The sequence below is a fragment of the Cebus imitator genome, unplaced genomic scaffold (genome assembly GCF_001604975.1).
Source record: "Cebus imitator isolate Cc_AM_T3 unplaced genomic scaffold, Cebus_imitator-1.0 Scaffold410, whole genome shotgun sequence".
Taxonomy (NCBI): Eukaryota; Metazoa; Chordata; class Mammalia; order Primates; family Cebidae; genus Cebus; species Cebus imitator.
The window spans coordinates 528376-555248 of record NW_016107725.1 but is presented as its reverse complement, the minus strand read 5'-3'; the positions used below and the strand labels follow the sequence as shown (position 1 = coordinate 555248).

The following is a 26873-nucleotide window of genomic DNA, read 5'->3' as shown; positions in this document are numbered from 1 at the left end:
TTTGAGACAGGGTCTGGCTCTGTTACCTAGGCTGGAGTGCAGTGGTGCGATCTTGGCTCATTACAACTTCCACCTCCCAGACTCAAAGCATCCTTCTACAGATGTGCACCACCATGCCTGATTAATTTTTGTATTTTTGGTAGAGACAGAGTTTTACCATGTTGCCCAGACTGGTCTTGAACTCCTGGGTTCAAGTGATCTTCCTGCCTCAGCCTCCCAGAGTGCTGAGATTACAGGTGTGAGCCACCACACCTGGCCTAGATGTTTTACGTAAGTCAGCGTGTGCAATCTGCTCAAAAACCCTGTGAAGGAGGTGGCATTCTAACCATTCAACAGATGTGTGTGCAGTTGTAGAGAGACAGCCGCATTTCCTGGCTTTTCCAACATATTAAATAATTACAGAATGCCAAGACAATCTCCATTATGAATTAGAACAATTTCATGTGCAATTATACTCAGATAAGTTCAAGCAAATTATTCTGTTTTACTTGTAGCAGATCCAAAGAGAGTTGGTTTTATATTTAGGACTATAGCTTTTCCTCTGAAAGATGATTTTTAAAAAATTGAAGTCATTCTGTCAGGTCTTGTGTATTTTTGCTTTGACACAGAGAAAGGGTATATGGTAGGGGAGAATAGTCTTGAATATCATAAAGAATTACATTCCTTTGAAGGTAGATGTTGACCTGACACAGAGAGCCCTTCCCTGCACCACTATTTGGAAAGAATTTCAAACATCTAGGATAGAGTGAAGCATCATAAATTAAGCGCGGATGCTGCTTTACAAAAATTAGATAAAGCATGTCTTGATCTGTATTGAAATGAGTGAATAGGTTTAGGAAGGGCTACATTGATTAGCAGGTATTCTACCACACCAAGCTGTTTCGTAAGTTATGTTTTCCCAAAATGCCCTTGTTACTCCGTGCATTATGTTACCATCATATCACACGGGACCTGGGCCTTCCAGAGCCTCTTCTATTAGCTCTGCTCCTGTCTCCTTGCCTGGACCGATGTCCCCCAGGCTCCTACTTCCAGCCACTTGCCTTCCCCTGCACTCTGGCAGGAGAGAGAATGAGGAGAGCTCAAGGACTGGTGTTTCTTATCATAGATATCCAAACAATTTCAGGGAGATTTTTCTTTATAATTAACCCTGAGAGGTTGACTTTTTATGCCCTGCGTAGCATGTTCCAGAGTTCCCTGAAACTCAGTATATTCCCAAACTAATTTCCTTCTGAAACAAATAAAATTCCAACTACCTATTATCTCCTTCCCAACCTCCCAATTTGTGCCAGTTTTCTCCACATTTACCTGTAGAATTGTCTTTTAATCTCTCCCCGCGCCCCTCTGCCTGCTACGTACATGTGGGATGTGAGCAACTCTCTTCTGCAAAAAACTTCTTCCCACCTATTGCCCTTCTTCCCATTGCCACACTCGCCACCTGCCTCCACCTTGTGGGACCTTGGCACATTCCCAAGCCCTTCCACACTCTGGCTTCTCCTTGCTTTTACCCCCTGCTGCTTCCTAACAACAAACCCTGCTCCAGCCAGGGCAGCCTCCAGTCCCATGTTCACAAGAGACCCTCCCTCCTCCTCTTTGAGAGAGGTTACTGCCATTGCCTTTCTTCTCTTTATGTTTTAAATCTCCTCTCCTTTGACTTGGCTTCAAGTTCCACCTTATAACTGTAGTTTTTTTCTGACTTCGAGGTCCCTATTTCCATCATTCTCTTTGCGGTACTTCAGTGAACTTGACCATAATATTAATGTTGCCTACATTTATACTTGGTTTTGGTGTTATTTCTTGGTTTGAATCTCATGTCCTCCATTATTTTCCCAAAGACCTGTAACCCAAGAGCACGTGATTTACCCTCCTTACATCCAGTGTTACTTGAAGGGACTGAGCCTACGTTTAATGCTGTATTTGGTATGTTTTATTTTATAACCACTGTTGAGAGAATACCTGGACAGTGCCCAGGTTTTAAAATTTCGAGGGGTTATAATGAACGTGTTTATAAGTGTCCCTTTAAAAGGAAAAATATACAGCAGACATCACTAACCTTTCAATTTTTATGTTTTCTCAAATAGCACCAAAGCAGCATAATATGTATTTTCTTTGTTTTCACCATTGGAATGAACCATCGATAGACATGTGTTTGTGAAATTTTAATTAATATAATGCTAAAAATTTTTCTAAATCTACAAATTTTTTTTTTGCAGTTCCTCAAAACAAAGGTGTATTTTAAGAAAAATAAACACATTTTAGGTAATTAATGCTTTTTTCCTCCTCTTCCTCATAATTAAAATATAAAGCATGTTTGTTAAGTTTTGGCTAAAAGGTTTGCCTGAGGGCAAAAGCATTCCACATGGCTGACTGTGTTTTCTAGCAGGTCCTATTTACTTACTGGCTTCCCCTGCGTAGTCAGTCTTTTTATTCTGAAGCTTTGCTTTAGCTTACTTTTTATTTTTTAAATGTTTATCTAAAGTTTATAAAGTTATTAGGATTTCTCAATATTCTCAGACTTCATCCTTCAGTTAACATTCACGTTACCTTGTGTGTTTATCTTTGTCCTGTGTCTTAAGATAGTTCCACTAGGAATTCTGGCTCTGAAATATTTAAAATGTTGACTTCAAAGTTAGTGGAACTGTGCCAAGCGTGCTTCTCTGAAGATAAATGGGAGCGCTCCTGACAAAGGACGGAGTCAGGGCCCATTAACTTAAACAGGATGCAGTGTGTCTCAGGAAGGCCAGGCTTGTTCATGGTTACAGAAGGAAAAGCCAGCCTTACATTAAAACAAAAACAAGCAGATTTTACCCTTATAAGTGATCATTCCCATGAGACACCATCTCCTTGGCGCTGTCAGCCTCCATCGCAGGAACTTCCTGCCTCAGTGCTTCCTTTCGCTCCTGAGGCGGCTGCCAAGCCCTTTGGGTGCTCTTGGGGGCATGTCCCATATGCTGAGTGGGAAGGGAAACCTAAATTTGTGCTGATCCACCTGTACTCAGCATAGCCTGTGACTGCACAAGAATGTTAGACATTGGGAGAGGCTGAGAGCCAAAACTTGCAAAAGGGGTTACTGCACACATCGCACTGCCCATGACAAAGAGTGATGACTCAGGGTTATGGCTTCCCCTGGTAAAAATTGAGAGACTAATTTCTTCTGCTCTGTTTTAAGAAAATCTTACATCATGCTTAAAAACGTTAATGCCTACATGCTTAGTAAATATTATTACGGTCTTCATTTTTGCTAGTTTGCATACAAGAGATTCTGTTCCTATCTAGGCCCCAAGATGATGTTAAACTTTGAATGGATTATATATCCACTGGAATGATGACTGTCTGAAATTTAGTTTCAATTTGTTCAAAAGCAGCTTTTGGCTAGAACTACATTCTGTTCAAAGCAAAAGGTGCCTCCAAACTCACTGGTCACCTGAGCTTGGAAATTGTTAACTTGCCCAAAGGGAGATACAGTTTTATCTCCCCTTGTGGAGCTGACATCGTCATTGGCAGCGTAGGGCATGCTGCAGCACCATTCATAGCATCCACCTGCCTGTCATTAGGCATCCAAGTGGATAGCTCGGGAAAGAAAATTCTGTCTGTAGACTGGAGGGGTTAGGAAAAGGGAAGACACAAGGTAGGACCGGAATGGACCCAAAGGACCTGGAGTTGTTCAAGTGATGACAAGGAGGGAGAACATTCTGGGCGGACGGTGTTTCTGAGCCAGTGAGGGAAGAGCCTGCACCACAGGAGCAGAGAGGCCGCTTGGAGAGAAAAGAAAAGGTTGGAATAGTTGGACGACGTTAGATTGTGGACGTGGACTTTTATCCTAAGCATAGGGGTTGCCTACAGAGTTTGATGAACAAAGTAGCAAAACAAAAGTTTTCTTTTTTGTTTTGCCTTTTTCTTTTTTCAAGGAAGATACATCTGTTGGGAAGGATGGATTGGAGTAGGGAGTGGCATGAGTGTGGCAGTTTATATAGATAGAACTGGAAGGAAAGCAAGTCTGGGAGAGAAGAGAAGTCAGGTGTGGGCGTTGATGATGCCTGGGGGATTCCCAGGTTCTGCCTGGGAAAAAAGGAGAAGCTGGGATGGAAGCTGGTAGGCTGGCAGAGTGTATGCTGTTAGCATGAGTCAGGGTATGGTAATGGATTGAAACCAGGTAAGTAGTCAGGAACCATGACACCTGCTTCCTTCTCAACCATAAGCTGACACATAACAACCAGCAGGGTAGGACAGAGCAGGTGGGTAGTTTGAGCAGCCAAGATCCCCGTGGGGCAGGCTGAGCGCCACAGAGAGGGGTGTACAGGCAGCAAAAGTAAGGATTCCTGAAAGACTCCGGGTAACAGACCCTGGACACCTGGATGGAGATGTTCATCACTGGGCAAACTGCACATTCACAGACCAAACAGAAGGCAGATCATGATCAGTTGTCCAAAAGATGCTGCCGTTTGTAGCCCACCACAAAGCAACAGAGGTGGTCTCAGAGAAATGATGGGTCTGGAAAACATCTCAAAGATAGAAGTGGTGGGACTTAGTGACTACGAGTGTGTAGGAGCCAAAGGGGAAAGAAAGGCAAAAAATTCATCCTAGTTCCCAAGCCCATGGGATACAGGATGTGGTGATTGGTAGAAACAGATTGGGGAACGAATATGAAGAGTCAGGCTTGGGAGATGTTACATGTGAAGGGATGGGGTGCTCGGGAAGAAGCATCAAAAGAAAGGAAAGGGGTGGGGAGGCTGGAGTTAAGATGAAATACTGGGGGCAAATGAACAAACTCTAGAGTCTGGCCACCCATTTATTCATTTAACGAATATTTATCACATAACCACTGTATGTCAGCCACTGTGCTAGATGCTGGCATTGGACAAGTTCTATTAATACAAGGAAATCAATTTGAAGATAAAAGATTCCAGCAAGAGGCGAGGATTGAGCTTTGAGAGATGCCCACTTATTGTGTGGGAGAAGAAAGAGGTGTGACCAGAGGAAACGGAAGAAGTGTGCCCAGGAAGAGCAGGGTAAATCTAGCCAATGTGGTATTGGGGGAACCAGAGGAGAACATTTTCAGAATGACATGGTGTAGTCAATAGCAAACATTTATTAAGCACCTTTCTCTGATGCAGAAAATGCTTTTCTCTTCACCTCATCCCTTCAAGGGTAGAAAAGCCTCCCCTGGCAGCTGAACTCACAACGTACCTGTGAGCTCCCTTTCATCCTGACTGCCGTGTTCCACAGGGAACAACCTTTAACATGCCTTCGCTACTGCCCTACGTGTTGGATTTTCTGTTGTATATGTATTTTGAATCAGAACGCTTCCTGATTTTGCCCCAAAGTGGTTTAGATATTTGTCCCCTCCAAACCTCTTGTTGAAATACGACCCCCAGCGTTGGAGGTGGAGTTTGGGTCATGGGGGTGGATCCCTCATGAGTAGCTTGGCACCCTCCCCGTGGCAGTGAGTTCTCTCTGTTACATTAGTTCACATGAGAGCTGGTTGCTTATAAAGAAACTGGCATCTCTCTTACTCTCCCCCACCATGTGACACACCTGCTTCCTCCTTCTCTTTGTATGAGTAAAAGCTTCCTGAAGCCTCACCAGAAGTGGAGCAAGTACTGGTCCCATGCTTGTACGGCCTGCAGAACCGTGAGCCAAACAAACCTCTGTACTTTATAAATTATTCAGTCTCAGGTGTTTCTTTATAGCAACACGAAGTGGACCAATACCACCCCCGTTGCTCTGTGTTATTTGGGTATTTCTTTGAATGTACAGGTGGGCTGCTGCCTGAGTTCCCTGTCCCAACTCAAGTCTTGTCCCTTTTGGCCTTTTCTTCTTGCTTTTTAAACCTCCAGTGCCACACATCTATTCTGCAGGTGTTTGTGTGTTCTCACCTTCGGGCTGCACCAGCTCGCCATCTTACTTCCTAATCCCCACTGCCCGGTCAGTGCCTCGGTTTGTTTTCATGTTTTGTTTCCTTGCCCTACCCTTCCCACACATGCTGACTTCCTGATTCTATTGCTTAACTAAGCCCTTGATACTGTGTCCCACAGCTTTAATCTTGCCACCTGCTCAGACCCGTAGTAGACCTGACCTCATTACTTCCTGCTCTGTGACCTCTCCCTGCTGGTCTTCACTTGCAGCAGGGCCCTGCCTGTTGCTACAATGTTAGTATCCTTTCTTCTGAGCTATGTCTTGAGTTCCTTAGAGGGAAGAAACACAGGTCCTAAGGCTGAATGCATTTTGAGCCCTTACGATAAACTCTGATCAGAAATATCATGGATTTCATTTTCTAGGCTGTGCTTGCTTGCACTGGTCATTTATGGGCCTGTGGTTTTGGTAGTGGGAGAACACCTCAACTGTCGGCCTTCCTGCCTTCTCCCTCCGGCAAATCCCCTCACCTCAGCCACCTCCCAGGACTAGGAGTTGGCGAAAGTAGGTTGGTCAAGAAGTCAAAGGACTCTGGGGTTTATAACACCAAGGGCTGAAGATGATGGACTGTGCTAAGGTACAGAGACACATAGCTCCCAAGTAAGTCAGATACTTCTCATTTCGGAACCACTGGCATAGAGGTCACTAGTCTAATACTCTGATAGAAAAAAAAATCCTAGTACCACAGTAGAAAGAGCTGCCTCACCTGCCAAGAGCAAGTGTTAGAACAGAAGCCTCTTACCATTCTCCTAAAAATCCCGATACTTTCACAGAATTACCCACCTCCTTGGTTCCTCATTTGGTATCAAACAGTATAGTAAAGACAGGAAAAAGCAATGGAAAAGTCCCTAACACAGTACGAACGAATCTGAGTATTTGACTTGGCACGCTCTTGTTTTCTGAGCCCTTTCAAAAACATAAATGCTGGCAGTGAGCAGCAGGCCTGCTGACTCCACACGAAGGGACCAGTGACACCGCTTCCCTTTTTTCCCGACAAGTCACTGCCTAATAAGTAAAGGAAATTGGTCATGAACATTTGAAAGAAGAACTACTCAGTCTCACCACCTGAAGATAACCGTTATTACCATGTTCATGTATTGCTTCCAAGTCCCTGTTCCATATAGAGAGTTCTTTTTAGAAATGTAATCGTGACCCTGTTTCTGTCAGCTGCTTTTTGTGAGTGTTTCCCCATGTTACCTCTTTATGAGATATAATTTTTGATGGTCTGATGTTTCCTTATGAAGTTTGTTTTTAGCACAAAATCAACCATGAGTTGTAACAGTTTGGTCAGGGCTGTCCACATCTGAAGTATCTGGTGAACTTTTAAAGAATTTGTGTTCGTCATGAAATGTAGCTGCCCTACATAAAAGTTCATACAACACAGATGTCCAGCTTGATGACTTATAAAAGGAACACTTGTGATGTGACATAGACCCTCGCCAGCATTTACAGCCTCCATGAAGGACATGCTTCTCTCCAGTGATGACCCTTTTCCTTTCTGTCTGTAATCGCTGTCCCGACTTTGGTGATTCACTTCCTTGCTTTTCATCATAGGCTTACTACCCAGTGAAATATCCCGAAACAATGATGTTTCCTTTTGGTGGGTTTAAGTTTTTTGTAAATGACATCACATAGTGTGTGTTCTGCTGTATCTGCTTTTTTCTTTAACAGCATTTTTTTTTTTAAGAGGGTCACCTAGGCTGGAGTGCGGTGGCACAAACAGTGAGAACCGCAGCCTTGACCACCCGGGCTCAAGTGATCCTCCCACCTCAGCCTCCTGAGTAGTTGGGACTACAGGTGCTGCCACTTTGCCCAGCTAATTTTTTTTTGATGTTTTTAGAGATGGGGTACTGTTTGTTGCTCAGGCTGGTCTCAAACTTTTGGTCTCAAGTGGCCTTCCCACCTGGACCTTCCAAAGTGCTGGAATTACAGGCATGAGCTATCGTGCCCAGCCTTAACAGTGTGACTTTAAGGTTCATTGGTGGTGATGGGTGCACCAAAATTACAGAAATCACCACCAAAGAACTTATCCACATAATGAGAAACTACCTGTACCTCCAAAACTATTGAAATACATGAATTTTTTTAGCCACGTACCTATTCTACAGCATAACTATACCACAGTTTATTTACTCGCTGTTGATATACCTTAAGGCTGTCTCTAACTGTGTAGACATGCACACACAGTCTAGTATATGTTTCTGGTATATGTAAGCACTTATTTCTGTGATGAATTTATCTGGGAGTAGAATTGCTAGGTCCCTGGGTATGTGCTAATAAATCATGTCACTTAATATTGCCAAACTCTTTCTAAATGGATTCTATCAACATAAACCCCATCAACAGTGAATGAACATTCCTGTACATATCCTTGCCAACACTTAATATTGTTAGACTTTTGAATTTTTGTCAATCTGATGAATCTGTAGAATATAACATGATTTTTAATTTGCATGTTCCTTTTTACTAATGAAGCTGAATAACTCTTCTCTTGTTTTCTCTCCTTTTCTTTCTCTTTCTCTCCCCTTTTTTTTCTCTAGAAAAAAAATTTGTAAAGAAAGAAAAAAAGAAAAATTTTGTAAAATTCTATTTTTCTCATTTGGTCAGCTGTCTTATAGATTTGTAGTAGTTATTTACATATGTTAGATCTAGTCTCTGTGGCAAATGTCTTTTCCCATGTGGTGGTTTGCCCTTTCACTTCCTTCTGGTTGTCTTCTGATGACCAGAAGTTCTTGACTTTCATGTAATACTTTCTGTCATTTATTTATTTATTATTTTTTTAAGACGGGGCTTCACCATGTTGGTCAGGCTGGTCTTGAACTCCCGACCTCAGGTGATCCGCCCGCCTTGGCCTCCAAAGTGCTTGGATTACAGGCGTGAGCCACCGCACCCAGCCTTTCTGTCATTTTTTTTCCCCTTTATGACTAGTGCTTTTTGTGTTTTACCTGGTGACATTTTTCAGCGAAAACCTTGAGTTGGTTATCACAAAGGATGTGAGTCTGTTGGAATCAAAGGTGGGCTTTGTAGAGACGGGTACCGGGTGCGTCCTAGTGCTGAGAACTGAAGGCTAAGAGCTGAGAGTCCTCAGGCACAATAGCTCTAGCTTTTCCAGAAGGCGTTTAAAGAGGGCTGTGATCTCTGAGGATGGCTGGTTCGGGACATTCCAAGGAGACAGAGCTGTCTGCGTGATGGCCAGGGCGCTCCCCTCTGCCTCAGCTGCTGGGCTGTGCCTCCTGTGCCCGTGCCTGTTCCTTCCTTTATTCAGTGCAGCCTCTGAGCTTGTAAAGTCCCATGGTGTGTTGTATAGAAGACAGGATTTTGAAAACATGTTGGACTCATCATAAGAAGTAAAATGAACACTTCCTCCTAACTGTGATAATGTTATCCTATATAATCCTCTCAGACCACATGTTATCAAAGAAGGTCAGGGTTAGTCTGGTTGCCATTTTTACCTGGAAGTCTTTTACTTTATTTTTTGATATTCAGGATTAATCATCTCTTAATCCTCTGTGCGTCATTCATTAACTGCCTTCAGTTTTCACTTTTCTTCTCCTCTTATGTTTTCTTTGATTTATGATTTTTAAAATTAATTGATAGCAAAATGAATGACCTGTCCACAAGAGTGGCCATTGCGAGAAAAACTCATCCCCAGGTGTGGACACTGCGGAAAGAACTCATCCCCAGGTGTGGACACTGTGGAAAGAACTCATCCCCAGGTGTGGACATTGTGGAAAGAGCTCATCCCCAGGTGTGGACATTGGAGGCTGTGTCTCCAGGTGCCTGCAGACACCCTGTAGTGCAGTAGCTCATGCTCCATATGCTTTTTGGGGTCATAGAGCACTTTGAAAATCTGATGAAAATGGAGGAGGGAAGAGGAGACCCCTGATGTTACTTATGCTGTGCCCCAGAGACTCCTTGGACTTTAGGTTAAAAACTCCTCCGAAGTCCATGAAAGAAGGATCTTGTTGGAAACTGCTGCTGAGGAAGATCCCTGACTGCTTACCTTGAGCAGTGGGCCATGAGAGCAGCGTTCCTTTCTGACCCCACTCCCCATTTAGTCCTCGGGGCAGGTGTTTTAAAATCTGTGGTCTCTGGTGTGGATTTGGGCACAGGATGCTGCTGGGTCCGTTGTTTCCTCAAACCTCCCCACCAGAACTCCCTGTGCGGACCATTTCTTACTAACCTGTTAAACCAACGGGCGTGAAGCCGCAGGCAAGACCGTCAGGCAAAACCTGCCTCTGGGGGCCTCTTCCCTAGACACGGTTGTACTGGATGGTGTCAAGCTGCAGGGCCACACGGACACTTCACTTTAGAAAGCGAGGATGGGTGTGGTTTTTGTTACCATCTTTTATTTCCTCTCTTCTGCATGATTCTTAATAGTCCCCTGCCGGATCTCCCAGCTTCCTTTTCATGCTGTCATCTCCTGCCTACCATTGTCATCTTGCCCTTGGATACTCCAGTGGCCCTCATCTCCAGGACAGGCTGTAACCCTTTAGCTTCTGATTCACGCTATCCTAGTACATCCCCTGCCGGCCAGCCCAGTGCTTTCCTGCTGCCACATTGGGTATGCATTGCACATCTCCCATAGAAAGTCCTTCTCACCTCCATGTGTTTAATTCCTGTCTCCATGGCACAGCCCAGGTGTGGTTCCCTCCATAAAGCATGTTACAATGCCCCGAATTCTTTCTTAAGGGCTTCCATTTTTCCATGGAGTTTCGTGGAGCTTGAAGGGGAAGAAGTTGGGCTGAGATCCTGCCGTTTCCATCAGCTGTGGATTGATAGTTCTTTTCACTGAAGGCTATTGTCAGAAAGCATTTCATATTGCCCTGTAAGCTACAGTACGTATTTATTCCGAAAAGGAGAACTGTTGGCTCACTGGCTTCAACTTTCTCAGATAATGTTGAATTGTTTCCCCAAGTGCTTGTACGAATTTACAAAGTAACAGCGTTCCGCCTTTCCATGTCCTTGCCATCTCTCAGCATTGTTTGGCTTCTTCATTTTTGCCCATTGTTTGGGTTTAAAATAATAACTCATGGATTTAATTCGCATCTTCACATTCTAGTGAGATTATCATATCTTTCTATGTGTGTATTAGGCATTCTTGTTTCTTCTTTGTGCTGTGTCTTTATTTCTTTCACCTGTTTGTCTTTTTCATTTCTAAGCATTCTTTAGATATTCTAGATATCCCTTGTGGGATAATAAGAGACCATGTGTTTTCCCGGGTTCCTTCTATTTTGTTCCACTGTCACATCTGGGGTGCTGCGTCCTTCTGCATGGGCTGAGGTAGCTCATTGTGATCTACTTGCCATGACCAGGAAGGCAGAAGGGATGGGGAAAGCACACCATTTGCTTTAAAGCATGACCTGGGCCAGGCGCGGTGGCTCACACCTGTAATCTCAGCACGTTGGGAGGCCAAGGAGGGCGGATCACGAGGTCAAGAGATCAAGACCATCCTGGCCAACATGGTGAAACCCTGTCTCTATTTTTAAAAATACAAAAATTAGTTCCGCATGGTGGTATGCACCTGTAGCCCCAGCTACTTGGGAGGCTGAGGCAGGAGAATCACTTGAACCCGGGAAGCAGAGGTTGCAGTGAGCTGAGATCACCCACTGCACTCCAGCTTGGCAACAGAGCGAGACTCCATCTCAAAAAACAAAAACAAAAACAAAGCACGACCTGGAGGTCATGTCACTTCTGCTGATGTCCAGTGGGCTGGAACTTAGGTCTCTGCACACACCAGGTTGCAAGGGAAGCTGGGAAATGAAGTCTGTTTTCCACACAGCCCTTTATCTAGCTAACAATTTGAAGAGAATGGATCGGAGCCTGCTGACGGATTGAAAGACTTGGAAGTGTTTAACCCTGAGACAGACTAAAGAAAATATAATTATCTTCAAATTAATTGTCTCCCAGTAAATCTTTTTCTGATAAATGTTCATATATTTTGTATTATGAAAACTTTGCTTCAAGTTTAATATTGCAATTTGCCAAACCTGCTTTTTTTTTTTTTAACTTTAGAAGTGTGTTTATGATTAGCAAAGAAAATATAAAGGGGAAATAATAGGAAATGAGATGACTTCTGTATCTACTGAAACAAAATTTATAGAGTTAATTGGCCAGAAAAACGATATCATGTTTATTATTTTTGCAAATGTTGTGGAAGACGGAATCTTAGTTTGTTTTTGTCAAGCTCACATTCCTCTTAAGGTGTACAAGTTAGATACGGTTTTAAGCTGGTGGATGTGGGAATTTTACGGGCTTACGACATGGGTTTCTCTGTCTCTGTCTCTCTCTCTTCATACCTTAGCTAATGGTGTACGACCTTTGATTTCTCCAGGTATGGCGTAAGTCCTGAGAACATTATCCTCTATGGTCAGAGCATTGGGACTGTCCCCACGGTAGACTTGGCCTCGAGGTATGAATGCGCAGCGGTCATTCTCCATAGCCCTCTGATGTCTGGTTTGCGTGTGGCTTTTCCGGATACCAGGAAAACATACTGCTTTGATGCTTTCCCCAGGTAAGTTTGTGCTTGTACAACAAGTGGTAAGTCAGCCAGTGACCGTGTTCATATCCGATGCTCCCATTAGCTGTGTAAATATTTACTGAATGAAGCCTACGTCAGACCCTGCCCCGGGTGCCACAGGGCATGTGGAAGCAGATATGACACACACTATCCAGAGATTTTATCCTCCCTGGCCTGACTCACTTGTGAAAATCTCCCAGAGGATGCATAAGGACCTTGAGTCTACTGACGCCTGGGGTTAATTGATTCAGCTGTAACATACAGGATTTTTAACACCACAGCACCTGTACATCCTAAAGGAACTTACAGCTCAGCACTCGCTCATTCATTCTGAGACAGGTCTTGCTGAGGCATGAGCTGTATGCAACATGTGGGATGGGGCAGTTAGTGGTGTAGACACTCAAAAGCTTCAGGCAAGCAAGCGGTTTTGAAATTCCTCTTACTTTTTCAGTTGGACAGTACAGGTAAGGGAAAAGGTACCATGCTCAGTCAATCTTTGTAAATAGAAGAATAAAGGCAAAGTGAGTTACTTGACAAGCCCAGGCTTTGATCTCCGGTAAATAGCCACAGAAATGGCATAAATGAACAAACTCATCTGCCACCCCCTATTCTGCTCTGCCAGTTTAACCAGATCTCACCCCTGCAGAGGTGCCAGCATCCACCCCCGAAAGCTAAAAACGAGAGCGTCTGCTGCACCCCCGGCTTTGCCGCCAGCCCACTGGAGGGAGCAGAACAGCTGCCAGCCTAGCTGCTCCTGTTGTCCAGTTCCCAGTAATAGAAGCAAGAAGGATGTACTGTAACTACAAAGCAACGAGCACACTGGCTTCTTGAATTCCTGTTTGAACATTTCTACTTGTTTTTTTCTTTAAAAAAAAAAAAAACAAACAAACAAAACCTAAGCCAAGATGAGGAAAGTATTTTTAAATCAAATTTTTCCCCCATAGTCCTTGCTAAGGTGGCCTAGAATTGTTACCCCCAGGACTGGCCAGCTCAGGTTGCCATTTTATAGAAAAACCCCAGCAGAAAAAAGACACAGTTTTAGGGTTTTAATTGACCCATTAATTGCTTTCATTCTGCTATTGCTGGAAAAAAAAAAACATAAAAGATCACCGTTTGGTTACATAAACTTCTGTTATACAAACTGTCTCCTTTTACAGAAAGGAACCTTTTGTTAACACCCTGGGTGAACTTCAGTTTTGTGCAGTTTGTACCAGGATTCAATGAGATTCAACGTCATGGGAAAGTTGTACTGCAAATTTCTAGTGGTGTGGCTGGGAATGCTAAGTAGGGCTAATGTGCCTCTCAAGTGTGGCCTTATTTGTGCTGAATTGGTAATGAGAGGTCAGTTTGCTGAAAGATGGATGCTTAGCATGTTTGTGGGAAGCAATCCCAGGAATTACCCTGGTAACAAAACTGATAGGTTGTTTTTTTTCCCCTGGCTCGTAAATTAGCGTATATACCCTAAAAGACAGCCATGCCAACGAATTATTAATAACAAATGAGCAACTAATCTTATCCTGAGTTTGTCTGGTGTGGCAGGTAGTGGACTATGCATTTCGTCTTCATGTTCCCCGTCATCTTCACAACAGTCTTAAGAAGTTTGTCGGCCGCGCATGGTGGGTCGCGCCTGTAATCCCAGCACTTTGGGAGGCCGAGGGGGGCAGATTGCCTGAATTCAGAAATTCAAGATGGCAAAACTCCGTCTCAACTAAAAATAAAAAAAAGGCATGGTGGTGCATGCCTGTAATCCCAGCTAATGGGGAGGCTGAGGCACTAAAATCGCTTGAACCAGGGAGGCAGTGAACCGAGATTATGCCACTTCACTCCAGCCTAGGCGACAGAGTAAGTCTCTGTCTCAAAAAATAAAAGATGTTTGTCCCATTACTATGCTCATTTTATAGATTAGGAAACTGAGACTTTGAGAGGTTAAGTAATTCATTGAATTAAGGTCGATGATTGGAGGACAGGCACAATGGCTTACACCTGTCATCCCAGTGCTTTTTGAGGCCAAGGTGGGAGGATCACTTGAGGCTGTAAGACCAACCTGGATGACACCATAGCAAGACCTGTCACTACAGAAAAAATTTAAAAGTTGGTCAGCCATAGTGGTGCACATCTATAGTCCCAGCCCCTCAGGAGGCTGGGCTGGGAGGATTCCTTGAGCCCAGGACTTTGAGGTCACAGTGAGCTAGGATTACACTACTGTACTCCAGCTTGGGCAACAGAGGAAGACCCTGTCTCTTAAAAATTGTTTTAAACAGGCTGATGATTGAGACAACTAAAAAAAGACTACTCGTAATATTTATGTCATTAATTATTAATATGATAGATTTCAAACCATTAATGGTTACATTGACTTTCATCATGAATTGAATTTGGTAAACATTTTCTTAATATGTCCATTGCTGCCAAACGGCAGAATCATCTGTGTCTCTTCCCTTAAAAGAGGATACTTTCACGTTTCCTTTTAGTATTAAATTTTAAAATAGGAACAGGAATCCAGATTATTATTTCATTTATAGTTTATTTTCTTTTACCTCCTTTATACTTGGGATCAGATGATGGCATTCAACTTCAAATACACCCTCCAGGCAGTGGAGATTCTCTAAAACTGTGCAGCACGGAACATAGGCCCAGGTCCATTGTAACTGCTGAGTACATATCTTTTTAATTGAGTATAATTGAACTCTCTTAAAGGAAGTCATTTTAAGTGGGAATTGAACATTGAAAACACATGGACACAGAGAGGGGCACAACACACACTAGGGCTGTTGGGAGTTGGGGACAAGGGAACTTAGAGGATGGATCAATAGGTGCAGCAAACCACCATGGCACACGTAGACATATGTAACAAACCTGCACGTTCTGCTTCTGTATCCCGTTTTTTTTAGAATAAAGAAAAAAATATGAACCTCCCAGTAAAAATAAAACCCACAGTTTTAAAGCTAAAAAAAAAAAAAAAAATTAAGTACAGAGGAAAAGGAGGAAAAGTAGGTTTCCAAATAAGATTTCCAATATGCATAATTGAATACTGCCACAGTGCTCTGATCTTTGCAAATTACATGGCTGATGAGGTTTTGCAATCTTTCTGGGATGTCTTGAAGTGGTCTGCGGCTCCTTGAGTTTTTAATAAAGGAGACAGTTAGATGACAGTTGTTTGTAGATCTTTGGAATGTGTAATTGATGTTAGAGCTCTTTATTATCTCCACGACCTCATTCCTGATATTTAATAGTCTGAGCTTCAGTTTTCTCCTTGATAAAACAAGAGATGGTCATTCCTTTCTCATTGTGCTTCATTAAATATTAAACAAGATTTTGTGTGTTAAGTGCAAAGCACCTGTCTATGGTAAATGTTTAAAAAATGTTAGCTGTTACTTTTACCAAAAAGATTCCCACAAATATTACAAATTGGTATCCTTTTGTAACTTCAACTAGGATCAAATATGGAAAGAGAAGTAAACTTTAAGAGGCCCTTTGGCAGGACAGAATGGTGAGAGATCCATTTCTCTTGATTCATTTGTGGATGAAATGAGTGTTATCCCCATCAGAGAAGTCGCCTACACACCCAGCTCAACCAGTGCTTAAAGTCTTTTGGATTTCTCTTTGGGATGTGCCTTTGGAGGCTGAAGCATATTCTTTTAAAGATCCTCAAATATTCATCCTTTGAGAGTAGATCTGATTTTTGTGGAGAAGTCATTTGGAATAAGATCTAGGCATTACTTGCTTCTGTGAAATGGGATGTGAATCGTTGAGTCGATTCTGAAGGTAGCTCTCAAAAAAGAACTCTGAAGTCTTGATTGGCAGCAGATTAAGTGTCCAGCTTTCCAAAGAGACCTTCATTTGATATGTTAAGTTCTGGCCCATTTTTTTAATACTCAAAAAATATGAATATATTAAAATAGTAGTTACTTGTTTGCTAGTTAGATGCTCTGAAGAGCTCTGTCTTTAATAAAATACTTTAACAAACGCAACGGCCAAATGCAGTGTTGTATTCTTGACTGGATCCTGGAACAGAAAAAGGACATTAGTGGAAAAACCAGCGAAATCCAAATAAAGTCTGGAGCTTAGTTCATAGTAATGCACCAGCGCTGGTGTTTTAGCTTTGACGGATGTATCCTGGTAATGTACAGTGTCGTACGTTGTACTTTACAGGAAGTGGGTTAGGAGTATGCAGGGGCAATTTTTTTTTTTTTTTTTTTTTTTTTTTTTTTGACAGAGAGTCCTGCTGTGTTGCCCAGGCTGGAATGCACTGGTGCCATCTCAGCTCACTGCAACCTCCCCATCCCGATTCAAGCGATTCTCCTGCCTCAGCCTTCCAAGCAGCTGAGATTATAAGCATGCGCCACCATGCCCAGCTGATTTTTATATACACTCTTATTATCTTTACACCTTTCCTGCCAGTTCACAATTATTCTAAAATGCAAAGTTGATTTAAGAAAAATAATAAATTACCAGAAAAAAAGCGAAGCAAGGAGAACCCAAACTGTTATGATGTGTTAATGTAGGTTCATCAAACGTACCACTGTGGTGGGGACATTGGTAACGGGGGAGGCTCTTCATGTGTGGGGACAGGGAGGTAGACGGGAAATCTCTGTACTTTTCTCTCAGTTTTGCTGTGGACCTAAAACTGCTCTAAAAGATAAAGTCCTTAATATAAAAAACAAAACAAAACCAAAAATACATGGTGTTGTTTTCCTGCCTGTGGAGATGTATAAACTTATCATTCAGTGTGATGTGTATTATCTGTGAGCCTAACTCTTTCCGCCTCCCCCTTTCCGTTTTGCAGCATTGACAAGATATCTAAAGTCACCTCTCCTGTGTTGGTCATTCACGGTACAGAGGATGAGGTCATCGATTTCTCCCACGGCTTGGCGATGTACGAGCGCTGTCCCAGAGCCGTGGAGCCCCTCTGGGTTGAAGGGGCTGGGCATAACGACATAGAGCTTTATGCACAATACCTAGAGAGACTAAAACAGTTCATATCTCACGAACTTCCTAATTCCTGAAGACGACAACTTGATCTTACCTCATTTACTGTGAACAGAAGAGTCCTCTGTTTTGCACATGCTTTAACTGGGTAGCTGTAAAGGCTTGATAACCAAGAAGAAGTGCCCAACCTTTAGGGTGTTCTAATCAAAGAGCTGATGAAATCTCAGTCTTTTGTCTCTAGAGGTTGTTCTGCTAACTCACACAACACGTTAAACTGAACAGTTGGGATTCCCAGCTTCATTACCTTGCAGGAATGGGAATGAGAGCTGAATGTAGGGACAGTTTTCTAGTGCTGTATAAAGTAGCCTCGCATCTGTTTCTCAACCTGACCCATCATTTCTGGTTCATTCATGCAGTCCTCACTCCTGTCTCCACCAGTGTTCTCAGTATTTGACATGAAGCTCTCTTTCTGCCACTGGATCCATTTGTGAAGCTGTGATGGTGTAACTGGAAAACTTGTGGTGAAATTCTTTTATTAATTTTTGTCAAAATGCTGATCTTTCCCTGGACAAATGAACTGAAGGGTAATTTACTGGAACTATTGTGTACAGCTTCATCCACTGTAACCATATAAATATAACTGGAATATTCTTAAACAAAAAGAAATGAGGGGTTTTTTTAAGTGTAAATTTATTACTAGCCAACAGAGTTTTAATATTTTGATTGTCTGGGTTGGTTTAACAAAGAGCCTAGCTGACTTTCCTTCTGTAAAGTCCTCCTTGTAGGCTTTTTTAAAGTACTGTACATATTTGCAATCACATTGTGCATAGATTCTTAATGGTAGATATGATTTCTTTTGTCAGGCTACAACAATGAACTGCAAATTCCTTGTTTGTAATGTAAATGATTGAATACATTTTGTTAATATGTTTTTATTCCTATGTTTTGCTATTAAAAATTTTATAACATTTCCAAGACAAAAATTCCAAGTTTATGCTTTGAAGAATTTATGTAATTAAAATTTCACTAAACTAATCTTTTTAGTTTAGGAATTATTTGGGTTTTGACACTGGAGTTGCGCCGAATAAGCATCAGAATTAGAAGATGCTTGGAATTGCTACACTACTTGTATTGGTCAGGGGTTTGGATTTGGGGGTTCTTTGGTTTTAATTTGTTTTTTCCAAATTTAAAAGCCTTAAATGTACTGTAAGCCTCAGATCGTTGTACAGCTGGACTGCGCCTGATCGCCAGTTTGTGTACTGCTGCTTGGATGCAGCACAGTGGTGGAAATGGAATAAAGGATGCATGGATCAGAATGTGTGGGCCGGTGCAGTGTTTTTCTTCATCTCTCCATCAAAGAAAATAGTGAATAAGAAAACAATTTTTGGTCTTAATGTAAGAAGAAACCCTTGGGGCTTTCAAACTACACCATCTTTCTCAAGGTATATGTTTTTGTTCTATAAAAGGCCTTAGATTACTTTTGGAAGAAGCCAAGATAGAAAGCATATGGCAGTAAAGTGCACATGGTATCTAAATAGAAGATGCAGTGGATTCTGGCTACGAAACAGAACCGATGAAGGTGACGTCCTTGCGACCTGGCTCAGAGGGAGGACATGCCTCTTTTGTCGGGAAGCCTGAAACAGGTGTGTTCCGTAGAGTTTTCAGCCCTTTGACCACCTGAGGAGAAAAGAGCGGCCGAGGGGTGCTAGTTTTCAACTCTTGGAACACACTCTCCTGAGCGTGCAGTGGGAGGAGGTGGTGGTCAGGAAGGTGTGAGGACATGGGAGTGTGCACCTGCCAATGTGAGCGACATGCATGTGCAGGCTACTCCTTACTGATCTTGAATCGGGTGGGTGGGACTGGCTCACACATGAGGAGGGTATTTTCTAGTCTTTTTCAGATGAGCCTGTGCAGAGACAGGATTGCGACCATATCTAATCTCTGTCTTTGTATCCAAGCTTGTGATATTGACGTCATTCCCTCATTTCTCTGGGCCTCTGATGCATTTTTCCCCTTTTTGACGATACTTAGGGCACGTAAGCATTAAATGAAATCATGGCTATGCAAATACTGTCCATGTTTAGCTGTACTATATTTTTTACAAAGGGTTTAACTGTTGCCCAGGCTGGAATGCAGTGGTGTGATCACGGCTCACTGCAGCCTCAACCTCCCAATCCTCCCATCTCAGCCTCCCTAATTAGCCACCATGCCTGGCTAATTTTTATGTTTTTTGTAGAGATGGGGTTTCACCATGTTTCCCAGGCTGGTCTCAAACTCCTGACCTCAAGCGACCCTCCCTCCTCGGCCTGGCAAAGTGCTGGGATTACAGGTGTGAGCCTCCATGCCCAGCATTTAGTGCGTTATAAAGCACTGTAAATTGTACTACTGACAGCAGAGCTTCTTGATCAAGATGAAGGTCTCAAAAGAGAATAGAGCAATAGCATTTGGTGGCAAAATTAATCTTGAAACCTCAAGGGATTAAAGCTTTAGATTTGGTTTATTTAAAATATAAAACTTTCATATTAAAAATAGCATACTCTAATGACAAATTTGGGGTAAAACATTATAAAGCATGTGCTAGATAACGTAAAAATACATTTAGTTATTCAATGATGAGACACTCCATGTGTAAAGAGCATAGGACATGAAGAGACTTCATAAGAGATTGTAATAATCACAGATTTAATTAAATAATCAAATAGCTACAGATTTAAATAGTAAAATTCCATTTTATATTATAAAGTTGCTATAAATATTTAAAATATAATGTCCGTTGGTGGTGAGGGTATGGATAAATGGGTTCTCTAAAATTACACTACTAACATATATCACATAGGTACAAACTTTCTTTTTTTTTTTTTTTTTTTTTTGAGACAGAGTCTCCTGCCTCAGCCTCCCGAGTAGCTGGGACTACAGGCGCACGCCACCACGCCCAGCTAATTTTTCTATTTTTTAGTAGAGACGGGGTTTCACCGTGTTGGCCAGGGTGGTCTTGATCTCTTGACCTTGTGATCCGCCCACCTTGGCCTCCCAAAGTGCTGGGATTACAGGTGTGAGCCACCGTGCCCAGCTGATACAAACTTTCTAAAGTGTACCTTGACTCAAAATCCTAACAATGTTCAGGAATTTAATCTAACTAATTGTTTCTAGGAATTTAGCCTTAGGAAATAATCAAGATAAGATAGACTTCAATGGGATAATTACTGCTCTAAGTAACAGTGAAAGCTCACAGTCTGTTGTCAGCCATAGGGATTTAATTATTATGTTTATACAACAAATTACTCTGTAACCGTAATAGATAATACCATAGAATAGTTATTTAGTGACATGAAAATATTTTCAAGAGCCAGGTGTGGTGGCTTACACCTGTAATCCCAGCTACTCAGGAGGCTGAAGCCAGAGGATCACTTAAGCCCAGGAGTTTGAGGCTGCAGTGAGCTGTGATCATGCCACTGCATCCAGCCTGGGTGACAGAGTGAGACTCTGCCTCTTAAAAAAACAAAAACAAAAACAAAAAAACGAAACGAAAAGAGGCAATTGAATCTCATCAACAGAAATGTGCCTCTGTTAACATTTTGGTGTGTAGCCAGCTGTGTGTCCAAGTTTGGGGCTGTGGGGGAAGCGTGGGAAGCGTGGGGGGAAATCACACACATGAACTATTTGAGGGAGATAGGGTCACGCTCTGTCACCCAGGCTGAAGTACAGTGGCATGATCATAGTTCACTGTAGCCTCAAACCCTTGGGCTCAAGCAATCCTCCTGCCGCAGCCTCCTCTAGCTGAGACCACAGGTGTGTGCCACCACACCCAGCCAATCTTTTTATTTTTCATAGAGGTGGAGATCTCTCTATGTTGCCCAGGCTGGTCTCAAACTCCTGGCCTCAAGTGATCCTCCTGCCTCGGCCTCCCAAACTGTTATAATTTTAGGCATGAGCCACCACACCCGACCTGCTAAGTGTCTCTTTAATATACTTTTACAAAGAGGAATGTCCAAACCCATTCTTCCGGATTCATGTTTAGTAGTTGTTATATAAAATGATATCAGTGAGAGCTTTTCTTATCGTAATTTGTTCTGGAATACCACTGGATGGCACTACCTAACTCCCCCAGAAAATGTTACTTTTTCTAAAGAGGACGAGTATTCTGGGTAAATCACCTTCCCCTGTGTGTGAGGGTTATGCAGCCAATAAATGAAGTGCATATAAATATGGCATTTCACTCTGTCCAGCTCTAAGACCTCCTACCTGAGGCTTTGCCCACTAGGATTTCAGTGGAAGACATGGCATTTCCCATTGAAGCTTTCCCAGAGCTTGCCCTGCCGGATGGGTTCCGGGCAGAGGACCACAAAGCAGCCCTGCAGCAGGAGGCCCGCCTGCTCCTGGCCCTGTTCCTTTTCAGCCAGAGACCTGGCCACTGCCTGGGCCTCAGAATCCTCATGTGTGAGGTGAGGGATCCATTCCATCTGCAGTTCTTTTATGTGTGTATGGTAAGATATACATAACATAATTTACCTTTTAAACCTTTATTAGGTGTGCCAGTTCAGGGGCATTAATGCATTCACATTGACATTGACATCACCACCGTCCATCTCTAGTACTTTTTCATCATTCCAGACTGAAACTCTGCACCCACTAAGCACTAACTCCCCATTCCCTCCTCACCCAAGCCCCTGGCACCCACCATTCTACTTCGTCTCGGAATCACCCGCGGGGGGTGCAGAACAGCAAGGGTTGCTGCCTGTTCCTTCCTCTGGTAGCTTCATCCCAGAAGGGCACCTGCCAGATGTCAGCCAGAGCTCTCCTGTATGAGGTGCCTCTGGATATACAGGGCTCGGGGTGCCTGAGGAGGCAGTGTGTCCCTTGTCAGCGCTCCAGTGCTGTGCTGGGTGCCCCGGTGCTCCCTTCAGAGCTGCTGGGCAGGGACGTTTAAGTCTGCTGCAGTGGGGCTCACAAGCACCCATTTTCCCAGGTGTGTGACCCGGGAAGGTGGAGCTTTTTTTTTTCTTCTTATTTTATATTTATTTTTTATTGCATTTTAGGTTTTGGGGTACATGTGAAGAACATGCAGGATTGTTGCATAGGTACACACGTGGCAGTGTGATTTGCTGCCTTCCTCCCCTTCACCTATATCTGGCATTTCTCCCCATGCTCTCTCTCCCCACCTCCCCACTCCCTCCTGTCCCTCCCCTGTTTCCCCCAACAGACTTTTTTCCCCCCATTTATTTATTTTATTGCATTTTAGGTTTTGGGGTACATGTGAAGAACATGCAAGATTGTTGCATAGGTAGACACGTGGCAGTGTGATTTGCTGCCTTCCTCCTCATCACCTACCTCTGGCATCTCTCCCCTTGCTATCTCTCCCCAGCTCCCCACCCCCCACCATCCCTCCCCTATTTCCCCCCAACTGACCCCAGTGTGTAGTGCTCCCCTCCCTGTGTCCATGTGTTCTCATTGTTCAACACCCGCCTATGAGTGAGAACATGCAGTGTTTGATCTGCTCTTCTGTCAGTTTGCTGAGAACACTTTTACACTGTTGGCAGGAGTGTAAATTAGTTCAACCATTGTGGAAGACAGTGTGGCGATTCCTCAAGGACCTAGAAATAGAAATTCCATTTGACCCAGCAATTCCATTACTGGGTATATATCCAAAGGATTATAAATCATTCTACTATAAGGACACGTGCACACGAATGTTCATTGCTGCACTGTTTACAATAGCAAAGACCGGGAACCAACCCAAATGCCCATCGATGATAGACTGGACAGGGAAAATGTGGCACATATACACCATGGAATATTATGCAGCCATCAAAAACGATGAGTTTGTGTCCTTTGTAGGGACATGGATGAACCTGGAAACCGTCATTCTCAGACTTTATTTTTAAGTCCCTGCCGGGCTGCTGCGTTCTTTCAGAGATGCCCTGCCCGGCAGGGAGGGAGTCCAGCCTCAGCCTGCCAGCAGAGGCGCTGCTGAGCTGCCGCGGGCGGGCTCCCCCAGCTGCGGTGTAGACGCCTTGATACCTTGTTTACACACGCAGGGTTAGAACTGCCCGGTCGTGGTGGACGCCTCTCCCCGCCCCGAGCTCCACCGTCCTGGGTCGAGCTCAAACCTGTGCTGGCTGCGAAAATCTCAAGCCAGTGGGACTCAGCTTGCTGGTCTTTGTGGGGGTGGGGCCCGCCCAGGTCACCTGGCTCCCGCCTTCAGCCCCCTGTTTCCAGGGCGTGGGTGGTTCTCCCTCGCAGGTGTTCCAGGCCTGGCTGAAACGGCTGCCCCGTTTTGTGCTGGAAGCCGCCGCGCTGGTGTGGTCGGCCCTGGCGGGAATCTCCTGGTCTCTGGGCCGTGAAGACTGTGGGAAAAGCGCAGTATCTCACCCAGAGTGCTGGAGGGCCCGGGAAAGTCCCCGCTGGCCTCCCTTCTTAAAATTTTATTTTATTTTATTTTTATTTATTTTTTTATTTTTAAAATAAAGATGGGGTTTCACCATGTTGGTCAGGCTGGTCTTGAACTCCCAACCTCCGGTTATTCGCCCAACTTGGCCTCCAAAGTGCTTGGATTACAGGTGTGAGCCACCACGCTCGGCCACCCCCGCTGGCCTCCCTTGGCAAGGAGGGCGAGTTCTCTGTCCCTTGCACTTCCTGGGTGAGGCAACCCCCACCCTGCCTCAGTGTGCCCTCCTTGGCCTACACCCACTGTCCAACCAGTGCCATTGAGATGAACCTGGCGCCTCGGCTGGAAATGCCCAGATCACTGGCCCTCTGCTGGGAACTGCGCTCGGAGCTGCTCCTGTTCAGCTGTCTTGGTGGAACTCTACTTTCTGTCTCCACAAATGGGACCGCTCTAGGTAACTCAGGTATGTGGAATCATTAAGTGTATCTATCCTTTTGTGTCTGGCCTATTTCCTCAAGGTTCGTTCATGTGATATATTTCGTTCCTTTTTAAAGCTGAATGATTTTCCAGTGTATGTATATACCATGATATTAGTCCGTTTTCATGCTGCTGTTAACAGAGACTGGGCACTTTACAAAAGAAAGAGGTTTATTGAACTTACAGTTCCATATGGCTGGGGAAGCCTCACAATCACGGCAGAAGGCAAGGAGGAGCAAGTCACATCATACATGGAAGGCCCCAGGCAAAGAGAGAGCTTGTGCAGAGAAAGTCCTGTCTTTAAAACCATCGGATGTCGTGAGACCCATTCACTGCCACGAGAACACCCTGGGAAAGACCCTCCCCCTTGATTCAGTTATCTCCCACTGGGTCCTTCCCACAACATATGGGGATGATGAGAGCTATAAGAGGAGATTTGGGTGGGGACACAGAGCCCAACTATATCAGCCATATTTTCTTTATCCACTCAAGTGTTGATGAAAACTCTGGTTATTTACACCTTTTGGCTATTATGAACAGTGCTGCTGTGAACATGAGTGTGCCAATATGTTGGAGACTCTGCTTTCAATTCATTGGGGTGTATACTCAGAAATGGAGTTGCTGGATCGTATGGTAATTCTGTTTACTTTTTTAAGGAACCACCATATTTAATCTGTAATTCTTTAAACATTTTTTTATTTTTTAAGTTCTGGGATACATGTTCAGGATGTGCCGGTTTGTTACCTAGGTAAACGTGTGTCATGGTGGTTTGCTGCACCTATCAACCCCTCACCTAGGTATTAAGCCCAGCATGCATTAGCTGTTTTTTCTAATGCACCCCCTTCCCCACCGCCCTCCCCCAACAGGCCCCAGTGTGTGTTGGTACCCTCCCTGTGTCCATGTGTTCTCATTGTTCAGCTCCCACTTATAACTGATAATGTACAGTGTCTGGTTTTCTGTTCCTGCATTAGTTTGCTGAGAATAATGGTTTCCAGCTTCATCCATGTCCCTGCAAAGGATATGATCTTGTTCCTTTTCATGGCTGCATACTATTCCATGGTGTGTATGTATCACATTTTCTTAATCCAGTCTATAATTGACAGGCTAATATGCAATTCTTAACAGGAGTTTTGGGATCTGTGACCCCCCTTTGAAACTGCATGCCATACTTTGGATGTCTGTACCTATGGGCATTTTTCTGGGGAGAAAATCCACAGCTCCAGCAGAAGGTATCAATGATTCTGAAAGATTAAGAACATGGAACTAGATGATATTTACAGGTTCTTTAAAAACCACTATTTTTGGCTTCTGAAAACTGTGAGAGCAGATTATGGAGAGGTTAAGGAGCTTGAATTTATCCCACAGTCAAGCCCAGGGAGAGGCATGAATTTGCCGAGTAAGGAGGGGGTTTCTGGATGCACCAGAGTGGAGGGTAGAAGCATTTCCAAGCCCAGAAGAAGACAAGACAGTAATGGAGTCCTAGATGGAGAGACAGCAGGTCTAGCTGGGAGTTTTTGTGCCATGGGAACCGTGTGACCTTGGGCAAGTCCCTTAACAGCTCTGGGCTGTCCCTTATCTCTCAAATGGTAGTAATTTCTTGACTACACAGTCAAGTAAGGATCAGATGAAATTCTGTACGTAGAAATAAATGTATTACAAGAGGTAATGGAGGCTTGGACCCAGTCATTAAATGGATGGGCGAAGTCTGGGTTTAGAACAAAACGGAAAACACTTTGAACGCTCTTGGGTAGGACAGTTTATCCTGTCTGTGCCCTCACTAGGTTGTTAGTTAAAATCATTACTCTGCTGCTAAATGATTTACCATTTGGCTGGCCCCAGCTTGTTCACACCTGGCCCTGTCTGGTTATGTCTGGGTGTGGGTGGAGACGAGCCCAGGGCCTCCAGACTTAGAAAGATACTGCCTCCTGTCTGAATCCCGCCCCCGAGACCTCCCTTCTCCAGGCTCCCACGTGTCCTGCAGATAGGTCTGTGAGCATAGCTAGCTTCTGGGCCCCTCCAGCACATTCCAGGATGGGACCTGGAGGGGGCCAGGGTCCCTGAAATAAAAAACCCAGTTTGGGAAAGGAGTGGACCCTCTCTATGCTGGTCTCAAAGCAAGCGCCGGGGGAGCCAGCTCAGGAGAGAGCAAGAGAAGGATGTCTGATGAAGCCTGAGTTACATTTAAGAAGGGGGCTCAGAAGAACTTACAGGAAAGATGCCCTTTACACAACTTTTTTAAATTTAAAATTTTAACATTTTATCTACGGGAGTGGATAAAAGATATTTTTACAATTTCAGGGGGAAAAAACCAAAAGCCCATATTCCCGCTATTGAACCTGAACCCCAGAAACTCACTTTCTCCCATTCTCCCCCATCACATTCTCCTTCCTCCTGCATTCCTGAATAGCCTCTATCTTGAATTTCTTCTCACTCCTTTTCTTTCCTTATAGTAAAAATGTGTGTGATATATGCATATGTATATATGTGTATATGCATACATCACATGTATATGTATGTATATATGTTATATAATGTGCTCTTTAAAATTTTGTACAAAGATATCACCCTACTGCTGTACTTTCCATTTGCTTTCTTCTTTCACTCCACATGATGCCTTTTAGATTTGTCAATATTAATCCATACAGCTGTAGT

General features: G+C 43.6%; 1 protein-coding gene across 1 annotated transcript in view; it reads left to right on the top strand.

Annotated features, from left to right (window-relative positions):
- Positions 1-18675, top strand: part of ABHD17C (abhydrolase domain containing 17C, depalmitoylase) — a 57487-nt gene extending 38812 nt beyond the window's left edge. Inside the window, exons 2-3 of the mRNA XM_017509186.1 lie at positions 12245-12424; positions 17217-18675. Of these exons, the coding sequence (XP_017364675.1) occupies positions 12245-12424; positions 17217-17436 (400 nt within the window). The 3' untranslated portion in view covers positions 17437-18675. The remainder of the gene's footprint in view (positions 1-12244; positions 12425-17216) is intronic.
- The last annotated feature ends 8198 nt before the right edge of the window (positions 18676-26873 follow it).